The sequence below is a fragment of the Lissotriton vulgaris genome, chromosome 2_1, assembly GCF_964263255.1.
Source record: "Lissotriton vulgaris chromosome 2_1, aLisVul1.2, whole genome shotgun sequence".
NCBI classification, from domain to species: domain Eukaryota; kingdom Metazoa; phylum Chordata; class Amphibia; order Caudata; family Salamandridae; genus Lissotriton; species Lissotriton vulgaris.
This window is the reverse complement of record NC_141687.1, coordinates 1,058,188,611-1,058,215,716: the sequence shown is the minus strand read 5'-3', so window position 1 is coordinate 1,058,215,716 and position 27,106 is coordinate 1,058,188,611. Positions and strand designations below refer to the sequence as shown.

The following is a 27,106-nucleotide window of genomic DNA, read 5'->3' as shown; positions in this document are numbered from 1 at the left end:
GGTGTGGAGGTGGGGAAAAGGTGGGCAAAGTGATAGAATGAGAAGAAAGGGGGATTGGAAGACAGAGCTTGAAAATCACTCACCCTGCGAGCAGAGGTGGTGGCCACAAGGAAGAGAGTTTTGAGAGTGAGGAGCCTGACAGGACAGTTATGAAGAGGTTCAAAGGGAGCACACATAAGGTATGTGAGTACCAGATTCAAGTCCCACTAGGGCATTCTGAAAGAAGATGGAAGAAACAGATGAGTAATGACCTTAAAAACCTGTTAACAGTAGGAGACTTGAACAAGGATGGCTGATCTGGCAGCCGAAGAAAAGCAGCGATAGCTGCAAGATAACCTTTGTGAGTGCCCAGAGCCCTGCTGGGCCAAAGAAAGAATATACAAAAGGACTTCTGAAAGAGGGGCAGAAAGGGGATCCACAGCTTTTGCTTGCACCATGCCACAAGCTTGTTCCATCTACAGGCATATACCGATTTAGTGGAGGGACGTCTAGCTGCCAAGATGACATTATAGACTTCAGGCCAAAAGCTGTCAACTGTCCACGCGCAATCTACAGGCACGGAGGTGGAGACTGGATAGGTTCGGGTGGAGAACCTGCTGCAACAGAACATCCTCCCAAAGGGGCAATCTGATGGGAGGATCGATGGCCATATTCAGAAGCTCAGGGTACCAGACTCTTCGTGCCCAGTCCGAAGCCACAAGAATAACTTGGGCCCAGTCGCCCTTGATCTTCTTGAGCACTCAGTCATACAGGAAGCTGCAGTTCCACTTGAGACGAAAAGCCTCGCTGAGCGAGTGCCGCCTTGGAAACTCCAATTCGCAATACTGCTGACATTGTGCATTCTCTTCAGTGGTGAACAGATCTAACCAAGACTCTCCTCACCGTCAAAAGAGAACATACACCACCCCCGAGACCAAACACCGGCACTTAAGTTAATCCGCCCTGGCATGCAGAGAACTAGCCAGGTGTTGAACCACCAGGGTCATGCCCTGATGTTCCAGCCATGTCCGGAGGCAAAGAGCCTCCTGACCTAGGGTCCACAACCCCACCCTGTTTGTTGCAGTACCACATGGTGGTGGTGTTGTCTGTGAACACCTGCACCCCTTTCCCTTTGTGAGAGGGAAGGAATGCCTTCAGTGCCAGTCTGATTGCCCAGTGCTCCAGCAGGTTGATATGGAGTCCGGACTCTACCGGAGACCAGATGTATCCGATCTTTGCCTCTCCCAGATGGCTGCCTCATCCCAAGTGACGCATCTGTCATCCCCATTAGATCTGGTTGGGGAAGGGAGAGGGATCTGCCTACGACCTGAATCTTGGTTCATTAGCCACCAATGCCGTTGGTGCGCAATACCCTCCAAGATCTGGATGTAGTCAGCAAAAATCCCCTGATGCTGTGCCCACTGGAACTTCAGGTCCCACTGCAGAGCACGCATATGCCTGTGCATTGGAATAACTGATAGATTTTTTACTCAGTCAATCGTGCATGCTTCGTTTCAACAGAGGTGCAGAGAAATAGAGACAGGCGTTTTCAATAAAAGGGATTTATTGAACAGTCTTCTTTGTCATGCAAGTAAAGTGAACTGCTACAATCGTAATACAGGCTGCAAAGTATAATGCGTACAGCGTGAAGAGTATTATAAAATAATACTGTAAAAGCATTGTATGGTTTCTAAACTATAGATGAATACATACAAATAAAGGCTAAAAGTACTTAACTGGTGCTTCTAAAATACGCCTACCACGATGTACCTAACCTAAGTCTGGTACGAGGGAAGAAGTAAGTGTGGTGTATCATAGGTTTAGTTTCTTTGCCAAGAATCTATCCAAGTTTCTCTTTAGGGTCTAATCAGCTCCATACCTTAGTTTAGAATGAAGCAGGTCTGGTATCTCTGTCTCGGGACTTGATTTCCCAAACACCCCGCAAGGGGAGCTTGGAAACACTGGAGCTGGATTCTCAGCAAGAGAAAGGACAGCTTCTCGATCAGTGCGTTAGCTGGAGGGTCCGCTTCCTTCGGCACTTGCTGTAGCGAGCTGCGTCGGGCAAGTAGATAGTCTAGCTGCTCCGAACCACTGTGTCTTTGCTAGGGCAAGCGAAGGCATATTTATACCTTGAAGGTGTCTAGTTTGATGTAAAGTCGGGCATAACAACGTCATCAATGAACCCCAAGGGAATGGTAGTTCTTTGAAAACTCCATGAGTTCTTGGACAAATCAATATTTAAGCAAGGGGATGTCCCCGACTGCTTAAGCCGATTTTCCAAGAAATCGTTGTGGCTTTTCGTTACGAGTGGAAGTAGCCATGCCTGTATTTGGACTGCATGGGCTATGTCCAAATATGGGTATGATTTCTATGCCTATATTAGGGCAATGTGAATTGTACCTATATAAGGGCACGAATCGGGAAATTTCACTCGGATCCTAAATCGCCATACACCACCATCTGGAATGATCCACCAGCAGGATGCAAGAGGCCAGGAGGCCCAGCAGCCTCACGGTCATTCTCAACAAAATCCTGAATAGAGGATGAAACATCGGTATCATAGCCCGAATATCCCGGACTTGCTGCTTGGGAGGATAGGCCAAAAACTGCACTGTGTCCTGAACAGCTTCGATTATAGAGTGTCTGATAGGGAGTCAGGTGTAACTAAAGCACGTTTATAGTAAACCCCAGCAAGTGCAGGCGGTCCTTTGTAGTCTGGAGGTGGGGGAGGACAGCCTGGGCTGAGCCCGCCTTCAACAGCCAGTCGTCGAGATGGGGAAAGACTGGACTCCCTGATAGACACAGATGAGCTGCGACCACCCCAATCACTTTCGTTAACATCCTAGGGGCACTGGTATGGCCAAAGGGGAGCTCGGTGAACTGAAAGTGCTTGTGGCCCACCATGAACCATAGAGAGGTGGGCAGGCAAGACTGGAATATGGAAATAGGCTTTTGCAAGTCCAACACCACGCTCCAGGTCCCGTGTTGATCAGCCGACAGACCGGTGATAAGGCGAAGAGCACCGGTGCTTCTTTGCCTTCTTCTTACCCGCGAGGACCTTGAGGACGTAGAGTGAGACGAGGTGTGATGGCTCCGTGAGCGGTCTCGAGACCTTCCTCTTGAACAAGACCAGGAAAGACGTGGAGCCGACAGCCGGGCATCAAAGAGCTTTCGGGACCACTCCCGCAAAGACTTTGGATTCATGGCCCGGCAGCCGTGGCACGACTTTGGGTCTTGGTCGCTCTCCAGACACCAAAGTCACACAAGGTGTGAATCAGTCACAGACATCAGCTTGTGACAGGAGTCGCAAGGCTTGAAGCCCATCCGGAGACTCGAAAAAGAAGTCAATATAAAGTCAAGAAAAGGTTAGTCAAAAAGTGACTGAAGGGTAGCTCTCTCCGGATCTGCAATAGGCTGGCGAGGAAAAAGAAAGAACGGACGTCAGCGCACAGGGGCGGCATCTAAGTAGGCACTGCGATGTCATCCCGTCGACCATGATGCTAACGTGCAGGGTTACTGCTATGAAAAAATTCTCCGGATCCAGTCTGAAGCCTGGGGGTAATTCAAAGGTAAGAAATCTCTAATTGTCTCTTTCAGATGTTTTACAACCTACAGCATCACAATGTCAACATTTTCTGAGAGAACATACCTGTTGAGAGGCCTGAGGTACCTGTTCTCTCTAGGGATTAGGTAGTAGAGTCAGTAACCCTTTGGCCCTGTTAGTGCATGGGCATTGGCTTGATGGAGCACTTTTGAAGGAGTGCTTGGACCTCTTCCTATAAGAGACAGATGTTCCATGCTGAGCACGTGCCTGGCATAGTTTTGAGTGAGGATGTGGGAAGCTCTAAGCAATACCCATGCTGACCTACCACTAATACACATGTTTGATGGGATTTCATGCCTTCAGCGAGGAAATCTTGAAGTCTTCCCTCAACAGGTGTTGTGTGACCGTGGTGGGGAGAGGAGTCCCTGTTTTGAAATGGCAGCCCCTATACCAAAGCTTACTTTGCTTCTGCCCCTGTAATTGTTGCCTCTGTAGCCTGCCTGGAGAAACCACATGGTGACTGCTTGTGGTGGTGGGGGGGTGCGGGGGGGGGGCGTGGCCGGGGAGGGGAGGAGTCTATTGAGGTGTCTTACTACCAGCCCAGTACTGCTGCCATGAAAAGGACCCCCATAAAAGTGGACGTTTGAAGGCACAAATGGCCTTGGCAGTGTCTATGCTGTACTTAAGTTTTTCCACCATCTGGTCAATCTGCAGGCTGAAGAGACGTTTGCCATCCAAGGGCAGGTTGGCATATGCGGTTTAAAGTCAAAGCGACAGAGCCAGGCATGAGGTCTTACTAGGATGTTTGTGATAATGAAGAAAAAGGTGACTGTGAAATAAAATATTTGCCTAGGACCACAAAATTGGAGATGGATTTATGGGTCAAATGCATTACAGTTCGGTTCAGTAGATTATTCAAGTTACTAGACCTGCAAGTCAGGTAAAACATTTCAAGGCCTGTTGTTGGGTGGGTGGTCTAGCTGGGTAAGGATGGAGGTCTCAATCAGCTGCAGGATTGACATTGTAGCCCATGAGTCGTCAATAGGTATTGGGCCATAGCGATTGGCTTGCAGAAGGGGACCGGCGATACCTCTCCTCTCCCATATTAAACAGGGGGATGTGCTGGTGGGGAAGGTGGACGGTCTACATACAGGAAGACGACTGGTGCCCTGGTCCTTGCATTTCTTATGCTTAGGAGCTGGAGGAGGCTCCAAAGCAATTGCTTTTACAAAGGTGAGCTTCCTCTTTTGTGGAAGGACCAGAGGCTTGTGCAAGATGTTTGGATTCGACTGACTAGCAGGATTGGTGCCTAGGAGTGTTGTTGGCTCTAAAGGCTGTGGTCAGTGCAGACAAGTGCCTGAGGGCAATGGTGACCCATTTGGTTATTTCTTAGCCAAGGACTTGATGCCAGACACCCTCTGGGTCGGTACTTTGCTTCGGCTTGAGGCCATTGTGCTGGCCTAAGTGGTGTGCGGTGCCAATCATACTTATAGCTCGAGTCTTTATCTGTGGTTGTGAAGCACCAGGTGCCCATCTCTCACCTCAGAGTAAAAGATTGCCTCTGAGCTCGGTGAAGATCGGAGGGGCTGTGCCTCTGACGATCTGGCTTTCTCCTCTGCCTTGATGCTGTGTTCCCTGAAGACGTCAAGGGTGTTGTCTGATTCCTGCCTTTGTATACTTTGGTGTGCTCCCTCCCACTCGCGTCGCTCCCAATGAGTCTTCTTGAACCGTAAGGTGAGGCAGGCATAACATGTATAACCCTCGTAGTTGGAGGAAAGAAAGATTGCAGACCAGATGGTGGCTGGTCCACAAGATTAGGAGTGGTACAGGGGGCAGTAGTGAAAGGGCATCCTTTCCATTACTATGCAAGTATTTTTAAGAAAGTCTTTGATGCAAGAGTTGCAGTACCCAAGGAGAACCCTAGGCCCCGGCAGTGAGACATCTAAAGGAGGCCGGTTTCTGCAGAAGAATAAAGTGAACCCTGAGATCTGCCGCAGAGTCAATTTTTTCCATTTCTATCGGAGTCAAAAAGACCACTTGGGCCCAAAGCACAAGTTACTACTTGTGTAACGATATATCTGTAAGAGACATTAGTTAGTGATAGATTCCTTACCTTAGAATATCCCCAGGCGTCAGACTGGATCCGGAAACTTTTGCGTAGCAGTACCCTTGCGCGTCGGTAGGCGTCGTCTGCGGCTCCGCGTCCGTCGTCGGCGCCGTGATGACGTCGTCTGAGTACTTAGACGCCGCCTCCGCGTGCTGACGTCAGTTCTTAGACACAGCTTTTCCGTGCCAGAAACGCAGAGCTATGCTAAAAACCAACACTGGTGCCTTGAAACTAGGGCCCTGAAAGGGGATGACCTTAACCCTAGATATCGGTTCGCAGAACGGGGAGGATGGGTGGGTCGGTAAGGAATCTATCACTAACTAATGTCTCTTACAGATATATCGTTACACAAGTAGTAACTTGTGCATCTGAAAGAGACACGTTAGTGATAGATTCCTTACCTTAGAATAGATACCCCAGCAATACCAACCCCGGTGGTGGGTCTGCGAACCAATAATCACACCAGAAAGTCCTGGAGGACTGAACGGCCAAAGAAGCCATCCCTCCGGACTTGACTGTCCAGGCAATAAGGTCTTTCAAACGTGTGCAGCGAGGCCCAGGTAGCTGCCTGGCAAATGTCCTGTAAGGGCACTCCTCGGCCCAAGGCAGTTGTAGTCGCTGTGGCTCGAGTGGAATGAGCCCTCAGCCCAGTAGGAGGTTCCTTCTTAGCCAAGGAGTAACACGCCTGGATACACAAGATGATCCACCGCGAGATGGTCCTCTTGTGCACCGCTTTCCCATTCTTAGCGCCCACGTAACCAACAAAGAGTTGGTCATTCACCCGGAACTGGCGTGTGCGTTCCAGATAGAACGAGAGCGCACGTTTTGGGTCCAGACGGTGGAGCCTCTCTTCCTCTCTCGAAGGATGCGGAGGCGGAAAGAAGGTGGGCAAGGTGATGGATTGCCCGATGTGGAAGGCCGTGACTACCTTGGGCAGGAAAGAAGGCCTCGTCCGCAACACAACCTTGTCCGGATGGACTGAAAGGAAAGGAGGTTTACAGGATAGAGCCTGGAGCTCACTCACTCTCCTGGCAGAGGTGATGGCTACCAGGAAGGCAGTCTTCAAGGTAAGAAGGCGGAGAGGACAGTTGTGAAGTGGCTCAAAGGGAGCGCACATCAGAAAAGTTCAAGTCCCACTGAGGCATCACAAAGGGCACAGGAGGGAACGTATGTGTGATAGCTTTCAAGAATCGATTAACAATAGGGGACTTGAACAAAGAAGGTTGATCAGATAGCCTCAAAAAGGCTGAAAGAGCAGAAAGGTAGCCCTTGATAGTGCCCAGAGCAGAGCCCTGCTGGGCAAGAGAAAGAAGAAAGAGAAGAACCTCAGAAAGGGGGGCAAAGAGAGGATCCACAGCCTTTGCTGTGCACCATGCCACAAATCTGTTCCATCTGCAGGCGTATACCGACTTCGTGGAGGGACGCCTGGCTGCCAGAATGATGTTACAGACTTCAGGAGGCAAGTCAAATGATCTCAACTGTCGCCGCTCAATCTCCAAGCATGGAGGTGGAGACTGGACAGATTCGGGTGTAGGACCGTCCCCTGCTGCTGCGACAGAAGGTTCTCCTGAAGAGGCAGACGAACGGGGGGGGATCGACTTACATACTGAGTAGCTTGGTATACCAGTACCTTCGTGCCCAGTCCGGAGCCACAAGGATGACTTGTGCCCGGTCGCGCCTGATCTTCTTCAGCACTCTGGGCAGAAGTGGTATAGGCGGAAAGCCGTACAACAGACCGCAACTCCACTCGCGACGAAAAGTGTCTCCGAGCGAGTGCCGCCTTGGAAATTCCAACCGCAGAACTGATGACATTGCGCGTTCTCTTCGATGGCCAATAGATCTAACCAAAGCTCTCCCCACTGCCAAAAGAGACCTTGCGCCACGTCCGAGTTCAGACACCATTCGTGATCCATCATGCACCGGCGGCTGAGTTCGTCCGCCCTGGCGTTCAGAGAACCTGCCTGGTGTTGAACCACCAGAGTCACGCCCTGATGTTCCAGCCATTGCCAGAGGCGTAGAGCCTCCTGGCAGAGGGTCCACGACCCCACCCCGCCCTGTTTGTTGCAGTACCACATGGCGGTGGTGTTGTCCGTGAACACCTGCACTACACTCCCTCGGACAGAGGGGAGGAATGCCTTCAGTGGTAGACGAATCGCCCGCAGCTCCACAAGGTTGATATGGAGCCGGGACTCCGCCGGAGACCAGAGGCCTCTGATCTCCGCCTCTCTTATGTGGCCTCCCCAGCCCTGGAGGGACGAGTCTGTCACAACCACGTGCTCCGGGTGGGGTAGGGAGAGGGATCTGCCGCTGACCCAATCGCGGTCCGTGAGCCACCATTGCAGCTGTCTCGCAGTGCCCTCAGAGATCAGGACATGGTCGGACAGGTTGCCCTGATGCTGGGCCCACTGAAACTTCAGGTCCCACTGCAGAGCCCGCATCCGCCAACGGGCGTAATGCACCAGAAGGATGCAGGAAGCCATCAGCCCCAGAAGCCGCAGCGTCAACCTGACCGAAACTCGGGATAAAGGCTGAAAGATTGGAATCAGAGCCTGTATATCCCGAACCTGCTGTTCGGGTGGGTAAACCCGAAACTGCGCCGAGTCGAGAACCGCTCCGATGAAAAGGAGCTTCTGAGAGGGACACAGGTGTGACTTCGGCACATTGATGAGAACCCCAGCTGGCGCAGGAGGTCTGCCGTCGTCTGGAGGTGGCTGACGACTGTCTGGGGCGAGCCCGCCTTTAACAACCAGTCGTCGAGGTAGGGGAAGACTGAAACCCTTAACCTCCGCAGATGAGCTGCGACCACCGATATCACCTTCGTGAACACCCGTGGGGCGCTGGTAAGGCCGAAGGGGAGCACGGCAAACTGAAAGTGCTCGTGGCCTACCGTGAACCGCAGGTAACGCCGGTGGGCCGGCAGGACGGGGATGTGGAAATAAGCTTCCTGCAAGTCCAACGCTACCATCCAGTCTCGTGGGTCCAGGGCAGCTAAGACCTGAGCCAGAGTCAGCATCTTGAACTTCACCTTCCGGAGGAAGCCGTTGACGTTCCGTAGGTCCAAGATAGGGCGTAGGCCCCCTTTGCCCTTCTTGGGTACCAGAAAGTAGTGGGAGTAGCAACCACGTCCTACTTCTGGCCCAGGAACGCGCTCGATGGCCCCCTTGGCCAAGAGGGCCGAAACTTCCTCCTGGAGAAGCCGCAAATAATCCCCCGATACGCAGCTGAGTTGCGGTGGCATGGCTTGAGGGGTCGTCTCGAAGGTGAGGGAGTAGCTGCGGGGGAGGTTGTGGACTGGACTCGCCGTTGTCCCCGACCGCCTCCGCAGCGATTTCCACGGCCGCCACCGCGCTGGAAGTTAGTCTGCGGCGTGTGGCTGGCAGCACATGTGGGGGCGCCCCTTCCGTGGCCACGAAAGGCAGCCGTTTGCTGGCGCGGGCCGAGAGGCCCAAGGACTTGGCCGTAGCCCTTAAGTCCTTAAAGCGCTCAAGCGCATGGACTGCCTTGTCGCCAAAAAGGCGACGGCCATCAAACGGCATGTCCATCAGAGTGTTCTGGACATCGGCCGAAAAGTTGGCGGATCTCAACCAGGCGTGGCGTCGAACCGCCACCGTCGTTGCCATCGCTCTACCTAGCGAGTCGGTGGTATCCAGCCCACACCGGATAGAATATTTGGCTGCATCCCGGCCCTCCACAAGGGCTTGGCCGAGTTTGGCCCGTACCTCCGCCGGACACTCTGGCAGCACTTCCGCAACCGTCTCCCACAGAGAGTGGGTGTAGCGGCCCAAGAGGCATGCGGTGTTTGAAGACCGCAGTCCCAGACTAAGGGAGGAGAAGATCTTTTTTCCGTACTACTCGTACCTCTTGGATTCCTTGTCCGGCGGAGCAGACGGGAATGCGGTCTGGGAATTGCAGGCCTGGATGACCAGGCTCTCGGGGGTGGGGTAGGTGGACAGGAAACATGGGTCGCCCGGGGCCGGGCGGTGGAGTCTGGCCACGTTCCTATCTAAGGGCGAACCGTAGCGGGCCTGGACCAAGTGCCCAAAAGAACGTCGGTCAAGGCCTCATTAAAGGGCAGCAGAGGCTCGGCCGAGCTTGACTGCGGTTTAAGGACCTCAGTGAGGAGGTTAGTCCTCACGGCCGCGACGGGGAGCTCAAGGCCCAAGGCCTAGGCAGCCCTCATCAACACCACACTATAGGTTTCCCCCTCCTCCGAAGCCACGGTAGGAGGGGAGACAAAACCAGTGTCTGGAGAGGTGTCCAGGCCACTGGCCTCCCCAAGTTCCCCTGTCCAGTCCTCTTGAGACTGACACTCTTGGGTCAGAGGGTCTTCAGACCCCTCCCAATCCTCCTCATCACCCATCTCCTGATACTCAGGGTTTTCAATAAATGGGGCCGGTTCATAGAAGTGAAAATCTCCAAACGCCGTCGAAAGCGGCACCCAGCGGCGCCGTTCCGACGTCGGAACCGGAACGAAGGAGGCATCGGGGACGGCGCCGTCAGAGGACGGCGCCGCCCGAGGACGGCGCCGGAGGCGACACCTTACGGACCGACGTCGGGGGGGGTCGTAAGGTCCACTGGCGACGATCCAGATCCCGAAGAAGGTCCAGTGGGGTCCCGCGGCACCGGGCCCGAAGGCGCCGGCGGCGTCGGGACCGCTTGACCCTGCGGCGCCGGGCCCGAAGGCGCCGGCGGTGTCGGGACTGTGGGGCCCCGCGGCACCAGGCCCGGAGGCATCGGGCCGAAGCACCCGACGGCGTCGGGGCCAAAGACCCCGACCCGCTAGGGGCCCCAGACGGGTCCGCTGGGCCCGGACGCCGCGGAGCCCGTCGGAGGAGAGAGGGACCTCATGGCCATGAGGAAGCGCTCGATCTCCTCCTGCGTCGCGTCTCGCCCAGGGACCGGAGGTGTGGAGCTGGACGCGACGCCCACGACTCCGACGGAGCCGCGTGGGCGGTGTCATCCGAACCCCCGACCGCATCGCACGAGCGTCGGGGGGAGTCAGAAGAGCGATGACGCCTCTTCGACTTCTTGTGTTTCTTACCCGACGACGACTTCGACCCGGAGGAGTGGTGCAGACTCTCGGAGCTGTGGTGGCTCAGAGCCCGCGACCTGTCCCTCGACCTCCCGTGGGACCGGGACCTCTCGCGGCGCGGGACCGACTTCTGGAGTTTGAGACGCCTGCGGGACTGCTCCCACCTGGCTTTCGAAGAGAGGGCCTGGCAGTCGGAGCAGGCATTGTCGTTGTGGTCGACGCCTAGACAAGTTAGGCACAGGTGGTGAGGATCCGTGACCGACATCGTGCGGTCGCAATCCTCGCAGTGCTTGAAACCAGGCATCCCTTCGGCACCGATCGGAGTCGTAAGACTTCGAGAAATGATAAAAAATGATCCCAAAAAAGTTAGTCAAAAATTGACTAAGGGTTACTGCTTTTTCCAGATCTGCGCTTGCTGGCGCGGAAAAAAGAAGAACTGACGTCAGCACGCGGAGGCTGCGTCTAAGTACTCCGACGACGTCATCACGGCGCCCACGACGGAGCCGCAGACTACGCCTACGGACACGCAAGGGTACTGCTACGCAAAAGTTTCCAGATCCAGTCTGACGCCTGTGGATATTCTAAGGTAAGGAATCTATCACTAACGTGTCTCTTTCAGATTAAAGCGCTTCAAATCACCAAACACTAAGCCATGTCGGTACACATCCGTATCAGATGGCAGAAAAAACTATCTAACATGGGAGTCGATGACTGTGACCAAGGACAGCTAAAAGAGGGGATGATACGCGCTATATAAATACAATTACTATACGATACAGTATACCCAATGTCTCAGAAGACTTATTCTATGAAAAAACCTTGCAAATGTCCGAGACAAACACTAGATGGCAGGACTAAGAGCACGTTAATCAATGGCAATACATGCTACAGAAGTTATTTACCAGGGGTTTGTTTTGGATTTATACTTGCAGATTCATCATCTATTGAAATCTCGCAAAGAAACATATCCCAGAAACCGATGCTATGTGGTGTCATAATTTCTCCAGTCACTCAGTAATCAGAATGCCATTAGATGAGACAAAAAAATTCCATGGAATTAATTTGCATGAAGGAGTATCGGAACTCCAGTGACATACATTTCATTTTGTACTCAGAGTCCACATAGACTAGGAAGGTAAGCTCGAGCTAGATAGAGAACCTGACTTTTTCAAAACCATGACAGAAAAACAACACTCAATGGATAATAGGATGAGCAATTATTAATCTGCACAAAGGTGGGAGTATGCAGCAGAACAATATGACTGAAGGTAACCTGCTCTTCTAATAAATACTTTTGAGGCAGTTACAATTTACTGAAGGACTCCATCTGCAGTAAATCTCAGAGGGAGGGCTCCATTTATAGTACGCAAAGAGCTGGCTGCAGTCAAAACAGTTGCAGTAATGTTTAAGTAAGACCAGCCTCACTTTATCTAGCTCTAACAAAGCTCAAGAGATGAAAGGGACCTAAAGTCCTACTAGCTGCTTGTCAAACTGATGCAACTGCTACCTCTTTGAATAGGGCAGAGGTAGCAACATGTACTCCATTCAAATGTACCTGAATGCCACAACGTGTATGTATGGTAGCCACTTTGAACAATACCTTCCTCTTAGAAAACACTTTGCAAGCAATGATGGGATGCAACAGCATCCATATGCATGCGGTCCCGACCACAACACCCTACTGTACTTGATCAGCCCAAAGTTCAGGAGTGAACTGGTAGACCATGACGGGATTGTAAAAAGCAGCCACGTTAAGTTTTGACAAATGTCTAGTTGCAAATGGTGAAGGATTAGGAGGAAATGAATGACTGTATGAACATGGGGATCACATAGATCCGTCCATGCGAGGGGGCTATGTGAGTCCACTATCAATGTGGGAAGGTTTGAGTAGACAGGGTCCAATATGTGTCCTGCAAGATGTTTGTGGGGTCTTGACCAACTGGATGAGCTGTAAGCCATCCAGGTCTTAAACTAAATTGCATGTTTAGGCACTATATTCACTCTGAAAGTCAGACAGTAAGGTCATATAAAATACTGAGGCTGGAGAATTCAAGCGCAAAAGGTTCAATGGCTTCTGAACGGGCTTGAAGGAATATAGCCTCAAGGCCTGGTGGGTGATACATAGGAGGTAGCTCGAAAAAATAGAGAAATGTTAAAGTTTCAGGGAGTAAATGGTGCTTTCACAATTGGGGTTGAAAAGGTCTGCCGTTGTGCATGTTTAAACTGATTTAAAAATGACTGCAATCCCACCTCATGCGATCACATACAGTAACACCTTGATGATGATTATGTGACTGGAATTTTGTGATGCTACTCAGCATCATTTGCTTGGATAAAGGTTTTCATATCGAGTTAAACAGATGGCAATTTATCAGTAGATGGGTACTCAGAGGCACTGATCAGAAATAAATGCTAGAGACCACAAATCCGCTCTACATGGTAACCTCTATGAATGTTAACCAAAAAGACTGATGAGCAATTTCACCCAACAGAATCCTGCATGAGAACCTATACATACTTCTGCTCAGCTCCCTGCCTTTTGTGTAGTAGCCACTGGGAATTAGATGACTGTACTCATGAATATTGAGAGCGCTCAGAGATCTGAAAGTTAAAAAAAGGAGAAGGCATATCTCAAAGATTGCCACTTGGAACATGTGGTTAGTTTCTCACACTTAGCAAGGCAGCCACACTAGCATGAATGGCATGAGCCAGTTTCAATCTAGAATTGCTGCTACTATTTCAAAGAATGAAGACTGCATTACCCAACTTTTCTAGAGGGTTTTCCCCAGAGTAGTAATCTTACAATAAATACTCGCCTACTTGTTGCAGAGACAGAACATGCAGAAGTCAAACTTTCAACCTTATTAATAAATAAACATTACACCCTTAAGGTAGTCCCCCAGGCAGGAGACACCTCGAATGAACCCTGTATGACAGAGCTCAAACAAAGGAGTCACGAAAAAAAGATTAAAAAAAGAGGACAATCAATGTTTATTGTGTCATTTGAGCACACACTGTACAAAGTAGAGGAAAATGGTACAATTGCAAAATCATTTCATTTCAACTTACAGAGTATACAAATTACCAACAAATAAAAGTATAAAATCTTTCTAAAATCCCAGGTCATAAATGAGCAACAACCTAAAGAGAAATCTCTGCTCCCCACTCCTTAGATACTAGACCTTAAAAGATCAGCTGGCTCAAGACAATGAATCTAGAAGTAATTAGTGACAGTGCATAATTCCACATGAAAATTAACATTATGACAAAGGCAATAGGAATAGGTTATCCTTGTCCACTTAAAAAGAGGTCTGGCACTCCCAGCTGTTGAGTGTGCCACCAGTTCCCAGGAAGATTAAACTTCCTTCTGGAACAAGCAACATGCTGTGATATGGCAACACATAGTGAAGAAATACAATACATAAAAAAATGAAATTTACTAAAAGAAGTAACCTTTGCATGAATATTGCTAGAAGACAGGATATATAACATTTAATCTCTTAAAGGTTGTTTGAAGGAAAACAAATTGGTTTTGCTACAACAAGGATATAGGAGAGGAACAGGGGTAGCATGAGATCGTCATCTACACCACTCCATTTTTAAAGTCCAATTAAAGCTTATAAATTAGTTTTGAGATTCTCAACATGTCAAAGACATCCTACAAAATGGTATGTGGTTGAAGGTCAAAAGTGGACCGTGCACTGCAAAAGGTTCTAAGTTTATTCTCCTTAAGGTTGCTTTCGTAGGCAACTTTCTCAAATTAGTATGCTTTCATCGCAAGCACCAACAGGATGTTCACGAATTTGAACATTGTCAAACAATTCGTTCCGATCAGGTTGATTTTCCTTTTTTATATTACAGAAATGTACAAGCATTTATAGCAACCTTAGGAACTTTTCTATGTTTCACAAATCTCATTTACAACAAAAATTGTTTTTGGTGAGCGTCTGGAGGGCATGTTCATTTAATATCATAGTGAAACTTAAAGGAGTTTTTAATTAACAGTTCACAAAATACTAATTAAAACTTACAGAATCTTTTCCAGATCTTTTTTTGGGGGATTTATGTTTTGATTCTGCTCTTTGTCTTGCTTTTTCTTTTCCACTGTCTTTCTCTTTTTCTCTGTCCCGATCTCTTTCTTTCTTCTCTTTTTCTCTTTCATCAGATTCTGGAGAATCCTGTTAAAATAAGCAGAGCTGAACATCAAGTACTTATTTTGAACGGAGCTGATGGTACTGCACTCAATAATGTAGGTATGCAGAAATACCAAAGCCAACACATAAGATGCAATGGTAATAAGAGTTGACCGAGCAGTCAAGGAAGCAACCCCAGGCAACAAAACATACATTTATGAAGAGTAGAATAACTACCTTAGGCCAAACTATTTCTACAGCATGGGAAAAAAATGGAAAAAGACTCGCTTGACAACAAAGTCTCTGGTCCAACCACTGTCTAGAATAGGTTAGTATCAAGTCCCCCTATGAAACTTTCCTCTGGGGGATACTAGTCTGTTTGCAAAAAGATGAGCGAGAGGATTTTAAAAGCACTTTAAGGATAAAAGCATGAAATTATTGCATCACAGTAGATAGAATATGACAGATAAGCAATATAAAGCATTCTTAATTGAACTGTACTTTAAAGATTAAAAACCAAGGCAATCCACATTTGATTGATGTAAATCAGGCATTTGTTTAGAGCACACTGTGCATATCTAAAGGTTGCCTAAGTGGTTTTTCAATGGATATTGATTACCTAATTTTTCAAAATTCAATACTGTTTAGACAAATTACTAGTCATTTGTTGTTTAAAGCTAGCCCCTCATCAGTTCTTAAATTCAGAGGACGATTCTGCATAAGAGGGTGCTTGCAAGTGAATGTAGCTTTTCCTCTAACTGAAGTACACCGCAGCAAGTTTCCAGTGTCACACTAAAGTTGAGCATCTGTAAATGGAGGTTTTGTTGGAGGAAACAGCCACAATTGGTGAGAGTTTTGGCAGATGAGTTGTGGGAGGGTTTCGATCACAGAAAGGAGCTATGGATTTAAATTAATAGAATCACAGTAATGAACACGTTACTTACCTGTGGTACCTATTTATCTGGTAGAGACATATTAGTTGCATATTCCTTAAATGTTGAATTCCCCCCAGGCATCAGTCTGGATCAAGAGATTTCTTTCTTCAGCAGTATACCTGCGTGTTAGGTGGTGTCAGAGGGCTCTGCGTCCATCGTCTGCGTTGTGGGCACCGGAATGACATTGCTGGACCTATATAGACGCCGCCCATGCGCCCTGACATCAGTTCTTAACACTACTTTCCACACCAGAGGGGCAGAGCCATGACAGACACTGCCCACTGGTGCATCAAAACTAGGGCCCTGTAGGAAATTCCCTTTCCCTAGAAACCAGTTTGCAGAGCAGGAAGGATGGGTGGGGCAGTAAGGAATCTACAACTAGTATTTGTCTCTACTAGATACATCGTTACAGAAGGTAAGTAACATGTGCATCCGATCGAGACAATTAGTTGTTGATTCCTTACCTTTTGAATAGATACCCTGGCAATACCAACCCCGGAGGAGGGTCTGCACACCAAGATCACACGAGGAAATCCTGGAGGACAGAACAGGCAAAATATCTGTCTCTCCGTACTGGACTGTCCAGGCATTAGTGTCTGGTAAACGTGTCCAGGGATGCCCACATTGCTGCCTGACAGATGTCAAGGAGTGGGACTCTGTTTGCTAATGCAGTGGTTGCCGCTGTTGATCTAGTGGAGTGAGCACGCAACCCCATCGGAGGCTGCTTTGCATATATTCGCTATTGGGATGTTTCTCACAAAGGCCATAGAGGCTCTTTTCTTTCGAGTAGAGTGTGCTCTACGAAGAGTGGGTAGAACCCTTTTTGCCTTAGCATAACATGTCTGAATGCATTTAACTATCCATTCAGCAAATAATGACTTGGATATAGCCATCCCATTATGAGGTCGGGAGAACGCCACAAACATTTGTTGCGTCTTGCTAAAAGTCCTAGTCCTATCAATGTCATACATAAGGACTCTCTTTCCATCCAAAATATAGATAGCCTGTACTGCAACTGAGTCTGGTTGTGGGGAAAAAAGAGGTAGGCTGATTGATTAAGATTGAATTGAGACACTGACTTCGGTAGGAATTTAGGGTTGGTGGGGCGGGCAACCTTGTACCTATGTATGTGGAAGAAAGATTATTCAAGGGTTAATGCTTGAAGTTCACTAACACGCCTGAGTGAGGTCACATGATGGGCACATGAGTTGTGCGAGTACAATGCTAAGATTCCTTGAGGGTGCTGGTGGAACCGGGGATTGGGCTAGAATAGCTGGTGTTCAGAAGAGAGAGGTGTTGTTTATTCTGAAGATAGTCAGTTACTACAGCTAGGATCAAAGTGCGTGTAGGTAAAGGTTAACCAAGAAATTTGTAAGTGAAGCATGTAATGTTTTGTACGGTAGCTTTGAAAGGGTCAATTTGTTTTGAGTATACAGTAGCAGGCAAACATTTTCCCTTTTGTCTGTAGGTTTCCTTCAGAATGCTCATGAACTCAGGTGGAAGATTAAGGTATACAAATTCTATGACCTCAGGAGCCAGATTGCAAGACGGAGGGACCTGGGTGCATGATTTCTCCATGGTTATGCATGAGAAGGTCTGGCTCATTGGGGAGCCTCTTGTGGGGAACTAGAGAGGTCGAGCAGAGTTGTAAACCATGACCGGAGAGTCCATGTAGGAGCTACCAAGATGAGCATGAAGGACGTTTGCCGAAGCCTCCAAACCACAAATGGAACAAGAGTGAGAGGAGGAAAAGTGTATAAAAATATCTATGACCAATTCATCCATTTTACATTGCCATCGGACTGTGGGAATCTGGAAGCAAATTTGTGGGCATTTGGCACTAACTGCAGGTGCGAATAGATCTATTTGAGGGAACCACCAGTTGTGAAAGCAGAGGACGACCTGTGGGTGAGGTTCCCACTCGTAGACTTGTTGGCGCTTCCTACTGGGAAGGTTGGCAAAATAGTTGTCAATTATCGGAAGGCATTCCACTAACAAATGAATGTTGTAGCGCAGAGCCCAATGCCAAATGGTGTGAGATAACGGAGATAGTTGTGGAGAACATAGGAATTTGTGCTTAAAAAGACTGTATCCTTGCAGAATTGAAATAGGGTAGGCCTGCCACTGTGTTGAAAATAGCGTCTAGGGACTGGAGGTGGGATTTGGTGGTGTTGATACTTGATAGTAAACCCCAATTGATGAAGATGTATTGTGGCCTGTGATTTTTTAAGCACTGCTATCGGGTGCTAGCTTTGATGAGCCAATTGTCCAGATATTCAAAATGAATGAAGACTCTCTTGGGAAAGGTTAGTCTCATCCGCTTTCTTTTGGGGTGGTGGTGTAGGAAAGTGCCCCTTTTTGCATGGTTTCCCCCCACTTTTTGCCCGACATTTAATGCAACTTGACTTGATGTACCTTGGGTCCCTGCAAATCAGGTTCCATTGCCTGTGTTCTTTCACAAAACTGGACCTTTGTACCTACAATTGGCACATCTCTGGCCACACATAAGCCCCTTGTAAAAAGGTGTCATAGGTACCAAGGAGACTGTGACCAGGAGAGGCCTCTAAGGGCTGCAGAACCTATTGTGCCACCCTTAGGGACCCTGCACCTTAACACCCAAACACTGCCACTGCAGGATGCGTGCTTTGGTGCATAGAAAAGTGGAGTCAACATGGCACACATCACTGTGTGCCATGCCTACAACCCACTGCCAGGGACCTAGGTAAGTCACCCCTCTAGGAAGGTGCACTAGCCCCAGGTGAGTACAGATGAATGAGCACTGTACCCATACAGTGTCTAAGTCCATTCTTAGACATTGTAAGTGGAGTAAACCCATAAAGAGTATATGGTCTGGGAGTTGGTTATTACAGACTCCACAGGACTATAATGGCTTTACTGAAACCTGGGAGGTATGGTAGAAAACGTCTCAGCACATTAAACCCACACTGATGCCAGTGTGGTATTTAATGTAAAATGCACTCAGAGGTTTCTGAATAGCTGACTGCCATTTGCCACCACTAGACATGTTTCTGGACCTTTTGGTAGAGAGCCTCTCTTCTCCAGGTCCAGAAACAAAGCCCCTCCTGGGCAGAGGTGCCATGCCTCCTCCTCTAGGATGGGCTGGGTCCACAAAGGAGAAGCTTCAAAGGCATGCCGTCTTTGTAAGCCGTCTGTCTTTTGCTGCTCCCAGCAACTGGCTCCTACCAGTTCTGACCCCTACTTTAGGCGAGCGAATCGGTAGGAAAATCAAGTTAGGAGAGGTGTGCCCACCTTTGCCAAACCCAGCTCTCAGGCGGGCGAGGTTAAGAACACATCTCAGTCCCCTCCATCTTGATGATGAAGGGCACCCAGCCAATCAGTGAGAGGCTCATGCCCCCCCCCCCCCCCCCCACGAGAGGGTGGCATAATAGGGGGTGTACTTACTCTGGGGAAGGGATCAATTTGTCCCGACCTGCTCCCCCATTAAACGTCCCTAAATTTAGTATTTGGCGGGGGGGGGGCCTGAATCTTACCTCCTCTGATTAGGGGAAGAAAGGGGTACCGAAGAGCCATGCTGACCAAGGAAGAGGACACCAACTGCTTTGGTCCCAGACCTACCAACCTGTCCCAACTCCGGGAAAACCCTGGTGTGCCCAGCAGCCCCCGAGCCCAGAGGACCTACCCTGCGCTCACCTTAAAGATGGTCTCCAGTGAGCACCAGATTTGCTAAACAAAGACTTCAAACACAGAACCCGGATCCAGGCAGCTCAGCGCTTCTGCACCACTCTACACCCGATGCCCACAGCCAGAGTTTGAGTGACCAGACACCACAAGAAGGTATTCCCACCGATCTGGACTTGGGATCTGGTGATCCCAGACCTACCTCAAGCTTCAAGCTGTGCCAGCAGCCTCAACCTGAAGGCTCCCTGACCTGAGCTGGTAGGGTGATCTGATGTCAAAAGACATCCCTCCACCTGACCCTCCACAGACTTGGGTGGCCCAACTGACGGTGTGCAGGCACCCCCCCCCCCAAAAAAAAAAAGAATCAAGCTTACCTCTCCAGCAGGGGGTCGCGTTCAGGAAGCCTCCTTACCAGAGCCTGCAGCCTTTTCTTCAAACCGGAGGTCTCCATTGCAAACTGGGCTCCCGAAGTCTTCTTGGCACTCTGCCTCCGGACACCTCCATGCTGGTGGTGGTGGTGCTGCTGCTCCTGTGCGGATTGCTGGCCTTTGCAGTGCTGATCTTAACCTCAGGAGCTTTTCTGCCACATCTGAATGGCATGCTCATAAGCAGTCAGTGATCGAAGGCCCCTTAGCCAAATTGGCAACCATTGGGCCTCTGCACTCTGCACCCGGCCACCCCAATGCCGCTGGTGGTTTAATTTGAGTGTCTTCCGCTAAGCACAAACCTGAGATATGAGCGATGAGCCGGATGTATTGGAATATGGAAGTAGGCATCCTGTATGTATAGTGTAGCTATAAAGTCACACTGAAGGAGAAGTGGGATAATATCCTGAAGTGTTACCATGTGAAAATGCTCTGACAAGTTATATTCGTTTAGAGACCTGAGGTCCAGGATGGGCCTGAGGGACCCATCCATTTTTGGGCATGAGGAAGTATAATAAGTATAATCCTATACCATTATGGTTGGGGACTGGTTCTATAGCCCCTTGGAGAAGTAGGGCTTTGACCTCTTCGATGAGTAGCGTTTGATGTTCCACTGATAGTATGTTTGCGAGGTGGAATGGTTGGAGGCATAGAAGTGAGCGCCAGACAATAACCATATTGGATAATATCCAACACCCACTGGCATTAGGCGATAGTTTGCGATGTGGGAAAGAACCCTTGTAGGCGTCCCCCGACAGGTGTTAGATGGTCGGGAAAAGAAGAGGCAAGTCAGGGTTTGGCAGCAGGTGTTGCTCCTTTAAGGGAACTACAATTGCCTCTATAGGATCCTCTAAAATAAACTTTGGGAGAGGATTGCTGGTCCTGGGTATGCTGGTAAGAGGTGGTGGCTTCAAAGGATGTGTTCTTTGAACCTCCAAGGAAGGATGCATGGTGAGGGGAACTACGAGGAGCTGTTATCTGAAGTGCCCCCATTACTTTTGCCACCTTGAAATCCATTTCTTTTATTTTTTCTAGAGTTTGGTTAAAAAGGTGATCAATTAATCAAAGAAAGGTACCCCCAATGAATGATTTGTAGGTTTGGGAGCTAGGGGGAATCAATCATGCTATACTGCAAACAAACTCCCACCCACCTATATCTTTTTACTTTAGGCTAAAGTCAGCTCTGTGGGCCACCATTTGCTATACAAACACAAACCTTTGTATTTCTAAACCATTTTATTTGGTTAATGTTTTACTTTTTGTCTATGAGACAGTGTTATCTAATATTTACTTTGGTTATACAAAAGTTAAAAATATGTAAATTACATCACCAAACATATTTGAAGTGCAATAAATACAATTGTGCAATTCCAATATGCATGTCATATTCTTACGAGACTATCTTAATTACAATTTACATGTGCATAGAAACATTAAACATATCCCAATAATACTACACTTCCATCCTGACATATCATTCAACTCCACACTGACACACACTACTCACATACATACACTTCCCAGCCTACAAACAGCATACACTGATGGAATCACAGAGATGACCTTTCAACGATCTGTGATCATGTTGCCAATTGGGATATCACTTAGCCCGGTCGACCTTCTTCAGGACCACTCATTGTCATTTTTTTTTTTTTTTTAGAGGCGAGTGGTGGGGGATCGGAGAACAAAAAGTATAGCATCAATATTGAGAGGCCAAGTATTACAAGCTTTTTTCATTGCTCGTATTATTTTACTGAAATTGTTAATACTACACCAGGGTTTGAAGAACAATAGAGAAGAGACCGTCACCAATGTGCTCAAAGTAAGTTATGTAAAAAATCCTGCATTGAGACCTTGCAGGGCAAGATTTAGGAATAAAGGAAAGGAGAAAGACAGTTGTGTGGCCTAAATGTTAACCATTGTGCTTCTAAGGTATATAGAGTAGGTGTTCATTGCTTTGACCATATCTCCCCCTGATGGCATTGGTGGTGAGGGCAGATAGTGTCCTCAAGTATGAGCTGCCCAGTTTACCATAAAACTCTGGAGATCTTCTGAAACAAACAGTGTTTCTTGCTTGGATGGGGAGACCTTTGGTTTAGATCTTTAGGCAATATCCATGTAGCTTTTATGCCTAAAGGTTGAAATCCATTTGCAGTGTATGGGAAACTATGATCATGGAAGAAATTTTATATTCGACCCACTCAGAGTGTGTTACAGTATGATTACCCTGGTAATGCACTATGGTATTATTATATTTACTGTGGAGCACCCAGAAATGGACTGTGAAGGTGATGTAAAAATGGATGGCAGGTGCAGATTTCAAATGTTGTATTTATGTGCATATTCATCAGTCTGTATCTCGCAATGCATGGTATTTCCTAGATGTGAATTCTTCTTAAAAGAGAGTAGCAATGTAGCAGAGATTCTAGAAGGGAAGGAAAATGCTACTTACCAGTATGCATCTGTTCTTGGCATGTAGAGCTGCAGAGTTACACACTATGCATAGATGGCCACCTAGTGTTGGGCCCGGATGTTTGCAGTTTGTTTTGTTGTAGAAAAGTCTTTGGAAGTCACGGGATAGGCGGCGACTCCTTTGGATGATACTGCGCATGGGCATCGGCTCCATCCCCAGATTGTTTTTCGCCATTAGGGAAGTGATGAAGCTGTACAAGAGGTAGTGATGTCCAGGTGATTTGTATCTAATTAAGATGATACTGGAACAGATAAAGGTAGCCGGGGAGGCGGGTGGGCGTGTGCAACTCTGCAGCTCTACATGCCAAGAGCAGATGCATACTGGTTAGTAGCATTTTCCGTTCAAGGCATATGAGCTGCAGATTACACACTATGCATAGATTGTATAGCAGTACCCACACCTAGAGGCGACCAACAGTATCTGTTGCAGTTGTTTGAAACAGTGTTTTTAGTACAGCTTGGCCCACAGTGGCTTGTTGTTTAGTTTGCACATCTACACAGTAATGCTTTGTGAATGTGTGCGGTGTAAGCCATGTAGCTGCTTTGCATATAACATCTAGGGGAATGTTCCCTAAGAATGCAATTTAAGCCCCTATTTTCCTTGTAGAATGGGCTTTTGGGGGAATTGTTAATGTACGTTTGGCTTTGTGGTAACATATTTGTATGCATTTAACAATCCACCTAGCGATCCCTGATTTTGATATGGGGTTGCCTTTATGTCGGGGTGAAAAAGACACTAAAAGTTTGTGTCCTTTCGATATAGTAAAGTAATGCTCTTTTGACATCTATGGTGTGTAGAGCTCTTTCTGCGACTGTTTGAGGCTGCGAGAAAAATACGGGCAGCTCAACTGATTGATTTAGATGGAATGGTGAAATGACTTTAGGAAGGAATTTAGGATTAGTAAGAAGAACCACTTTGTTATATGCATTTGCAGAAAGGGTTCTTGAATGGTACATGCTTGTAGTTCACTAACCCTTCTGAGGGAAGTAATTGCTACTAGGAAAGCTACTTTCCAGGTTAGGAATTGCAATTCATATTTATGTAATGGTTCAAAGGGAGGTCCCATTAATCTTGTGAGAACAATGTTTAAGTTCCACACTGGTGCAGGTGGCGTTCTGGGAGGAATTATTCTTTCGAGTCCTTCCATGAAAGGTTTTATAGCTGGTACTCTAAAAAGAGATAGATGTTGTCTATTGTGCAAGTATGCTGCAATGCAAGCGAGGTGTAGTCTGATAGATGTATAGGCTAAATTACACTTTTGAAGGTGTAATAGATATCCTATGATGTGTTGAATAGACACGTCTAAAGGATTTATTTGGTTGTTTTGGCAGGATATGACAAACCGTCTCCACTTAGCAGCATAACATGCTCTAGTAGTGGGACGTCTAGCTTCTTTGATAACTTTCATACATTCTGGAGGAAGGTTGAAGTAACCAAACTCTATGACCTCAGGAGCCAGATTGCTAGGTTGAGCTGAGCTGGGTCCAGGTGTCTGATCTCTCCATGGTTCTGTGTTAATAGGCCTGGAGATAGGTTTAGTTTTTGGTGTGGTACTACAGACATCTGCAACAGCGTGGTGTACCACAGTTGTCTGGCCCAAGTTGGAGCAACTAGAATGAGCGTCAGGGAATGTTGTTGTAGTTTGCGTACCACTAACGGAAGTAGTGGGAGAGGAGGAAAAGCGTACGCAAAATAGTTTTGACCAGTTCATCCATATCGCATTGCCTTTGGACAATGGGTGTGGGTATCTGGCGGCAAAGTTTGGTAATTTTGCTTTTTCGTGGGTGGCAAAGAGGTCTATCTGAGGTTGTCCCCACATTTGAAAGAACGGATGAAGAACTTGCGGATGAAGTTCCCACTCGTGGATCTGCTGTGTTTGTCGACTTAGCAGATCTGCCATAGTGTTTTGTACTCCTGGGACGTGTTGGGCTAAGAAGAAGATCTTTAGTGGTATAGCCCATCTCCATATCTGCTATGCTAACAGAGAGCTGCAGAGAGTGTGTTCCCCTGGTTTGTTTATGTAGTACATAGCTGTCATATTGTCTGTGCGGACTAAGACAGTTTTGCCTGACACTTGAATTTGAAATGCTTTTAGGGCTAGAAACACAGCTAGCAACTCCAAATGGTTGATGTGGAGTAACTTTTGTTGCGGTGTCCACCTGCCTTGCATGGTGTGATACAGTGGGTGAGCTCCTCAGCCGGAGAGCGATGCGTCTGCTGTCATGACTATTTGAGGAACTGACTCTAGAAACGGTCGCCCTTTGGAAAGGTTTTTGGTGTTCCACCATTGCAGAGAACGATGAGTCCGACTGTCTACCAACACTAGGTCTGTTAGTTGACCTTGAGCCTGGTTCCATTGGCGTGCTAGGCACTCTTGAAGTGGACGCATTTGCAGTCTTGCGTGAGGTACTACAAATATGCAAGGTGCCATCATTCCTATGAGCTGCATGAACACTCGCGCTGGTAGCGAGTTTTGCGGTTTGAATTTTGTTAGGAGAGTTTGTACACTTGTTATCCTGGCTGGAGAGGGATAAGCTAGTGTTAGTTGGGTGTTTATTGTAGCGCCGAGATACTGTTGTATGTGCAAGGGTTGCAGATGCGATTTGGTGTGATTTAATGTGAATCCCAAGTTGTGAAGCAGTTGAATAGTAGCGTGAGTGTGTTGTACACACTGGCTGTATGAGCTGGCTTTTATGAGCCAGTTGTCTAGATATGGGAAGACATGAATATGTTGTCTTCTTAAGTGTGCTGCTACTACTGCTAGACATTTGGTAAACACCCTTGGCGCTGTTGTGACTCCGAATGGGAGCACTTTGAACTGGTAGTGCTGCCCGTCTAGCACAAATCAGATATTTTCTGTGCGCTGTGTGGATGGGAATATGGAAGTAGGCGTCCTTGAGATCTAGAGTGACAAGGAAGTCGTTTAGTACCAGAAGTGGAAGGACTTGTTGGAGTGTTACCATATGAAAATGATCTGACTGTATGTAAATCTTTAGAGGTCTGAGGTTTAGGATGGGTCTTAGAGATCCATCCTTCTTTGGTATTAGGAAATATAGGGAGTATACTCCTTTGTTTTTCTGATGCTCTGGAACTATTTCTATTGCATTTTTCTGCAGGCGGGATATTACCTCCTGTCTGAGCAGTGTTAAATGTTCTTGTGACATTGGACGCTGCTTGGGTGGTATGTTTGGGGGGAGTGGATGTTCGTTCTAGACAGTAACCCGATTGAATTATTTGGAGCACCCACCTGTCTGATGTGATGTTTTCCCAGGCTGGCAGGTATTGTTGAAGTCTTCCCCCGACAGGAGTGGAATGGGACGGGGGAAGGGGGAGGGAGTCATTGGGCAGGGGTAGAGGCAGAGCGGGAGTTGTTATTTTTACCTCTGCCTTTGTTATTGTTACCCCTGTAACCACCCCTTTGGTAGCCCTTGCTGTAAGTGGACTGTGTAGGGGCTTTGTATGGAGGTAGAAGAGGTAGAAGGTGTGTCTGAAGAGTATCCCCTGGTGGCACCTCAATAGGATGAGCGTCAAAATGAACGTCTGGGAGCCTGCGACTGCAGGGCTCCCCTAGATTTGGCAGTATCTGTATCCTTTTTCATTTTTTCAAGTGATACATCTACGTTCGGTCCGAAAAGGTTTTGCTCATCAAAGGGTTGATTAAGAATGGCATTTTGTACTAAAGGTTTGAACTCGGATTTGCGTATCCAGGCAGGTCTACGTAATAAAACGCTGGTGTTAACTGCCCTAGAGGCATTATCTGCTGCATCAAGTGCACATCGAATAGAGGTGTTTGTAATATTTTCCCCCTCTTGGATAAGCTTGCTCTATCCTTGTACTTATCAGGGAGGTGCCTCATTAATGATTCTAATTCGTCATAATGTGCCCTGTCGTATCTGGCTAATAATGCCTGTGTATTGGCGATACGCCACATGTTTGCTGCTTGAGACGCCGTTCTTTTCCCGGATGAGTCAAGTAGCTTAGACTCTTTATCTGGTGGTGGAGCTTCACCTGATGTTTGTGAGTTTGCTCTCTTGTGTGCATTAAAAACTACAAGTGAGTCTAGTAGTACTGGGCCTTTAATGTATGCTGGGTCTGAGGGAGCAGCTTTATATTTTTTCTCTTATACAAGGGTTAATGACCAGAGTTCTGACTGGGTCCTAGAAGACTTCAGGAGCATGCTTAATGACTCCTTTAAGCATTGGTAAAATGGATGAGGACCTTTGTGCATTATCAAAGGCATCCATTAGGAAGTCTCCATCTACAGGGTCTGTATGCATGTCTACCCTATGATATTGTGCAGCTCTGTGAATTAATTGATTGAAACCCATAGTGTCTTCTGGTGGGGAAGGCCTTGAGGGGTATATGTCATCCTGAGGGACATTTGGGACATCTGGGGTGTTATAATCATCTCACGTGTCAGGTGATCCTGTAGGAGTAGCTGGATCAGGTATGTTACCCCACATATCGTCAGAGCTATCATCCCTGTTGTCATCATCTGGTACAATAGAGGATGCTGGGGAATGTTATGGTATGGGAGGATGTGGTGATGGTACACGTGAAAGAGAAGGGGAAGGCAGTCTTAAGGGACAGGTAGCCATGTCCTTTTCCTTTGAATGCGGAGCTGGTGTGTCCAGTGGTTGCTTTTTTGAAGCAAAAATTAGCTGTCCAGTGATTGGATCTTAACCCTTTCCATGCTCATGACGAGCTCAGCTCGTCATGAGGCACAGTGGAGCTGTACTGATGACGAGCTGAGCTCGTCATGAAACGATGTAAATCTGAAGTCTTCAGCACCGGAGGGGAAAATGTGCAGCAGCGATG

General features: G+C 47.9%; 1 protein-coding gene across 4 annotated transcripts in view; it reads right to left on the bottom strand.

Moving 5' to 3' along the window:
• PRPF40A (pre-mRNA processing factor 40A) overlaps positions 1 to 27,106 on the bottom strand; it is a 963,502-nt gene that overhangs the window by 143,296 nt on the left and 793,100 nt on the right. For all 4 annotated transcript variants that reach the window (XM_086956681.1, XM_086956683.1, XM_086956684.1 and 1 more), the window contains one exon: positions 14,694 to 14,840. In XM_086956681.1, coding sequence (XP_086812807.1) covers positions 14,694 to 14,840 — 147 coding nt within the window. The remainder of the gene's footprint in view (positions 1 to 14,693; positions 14,841 to 27,106) is intronic.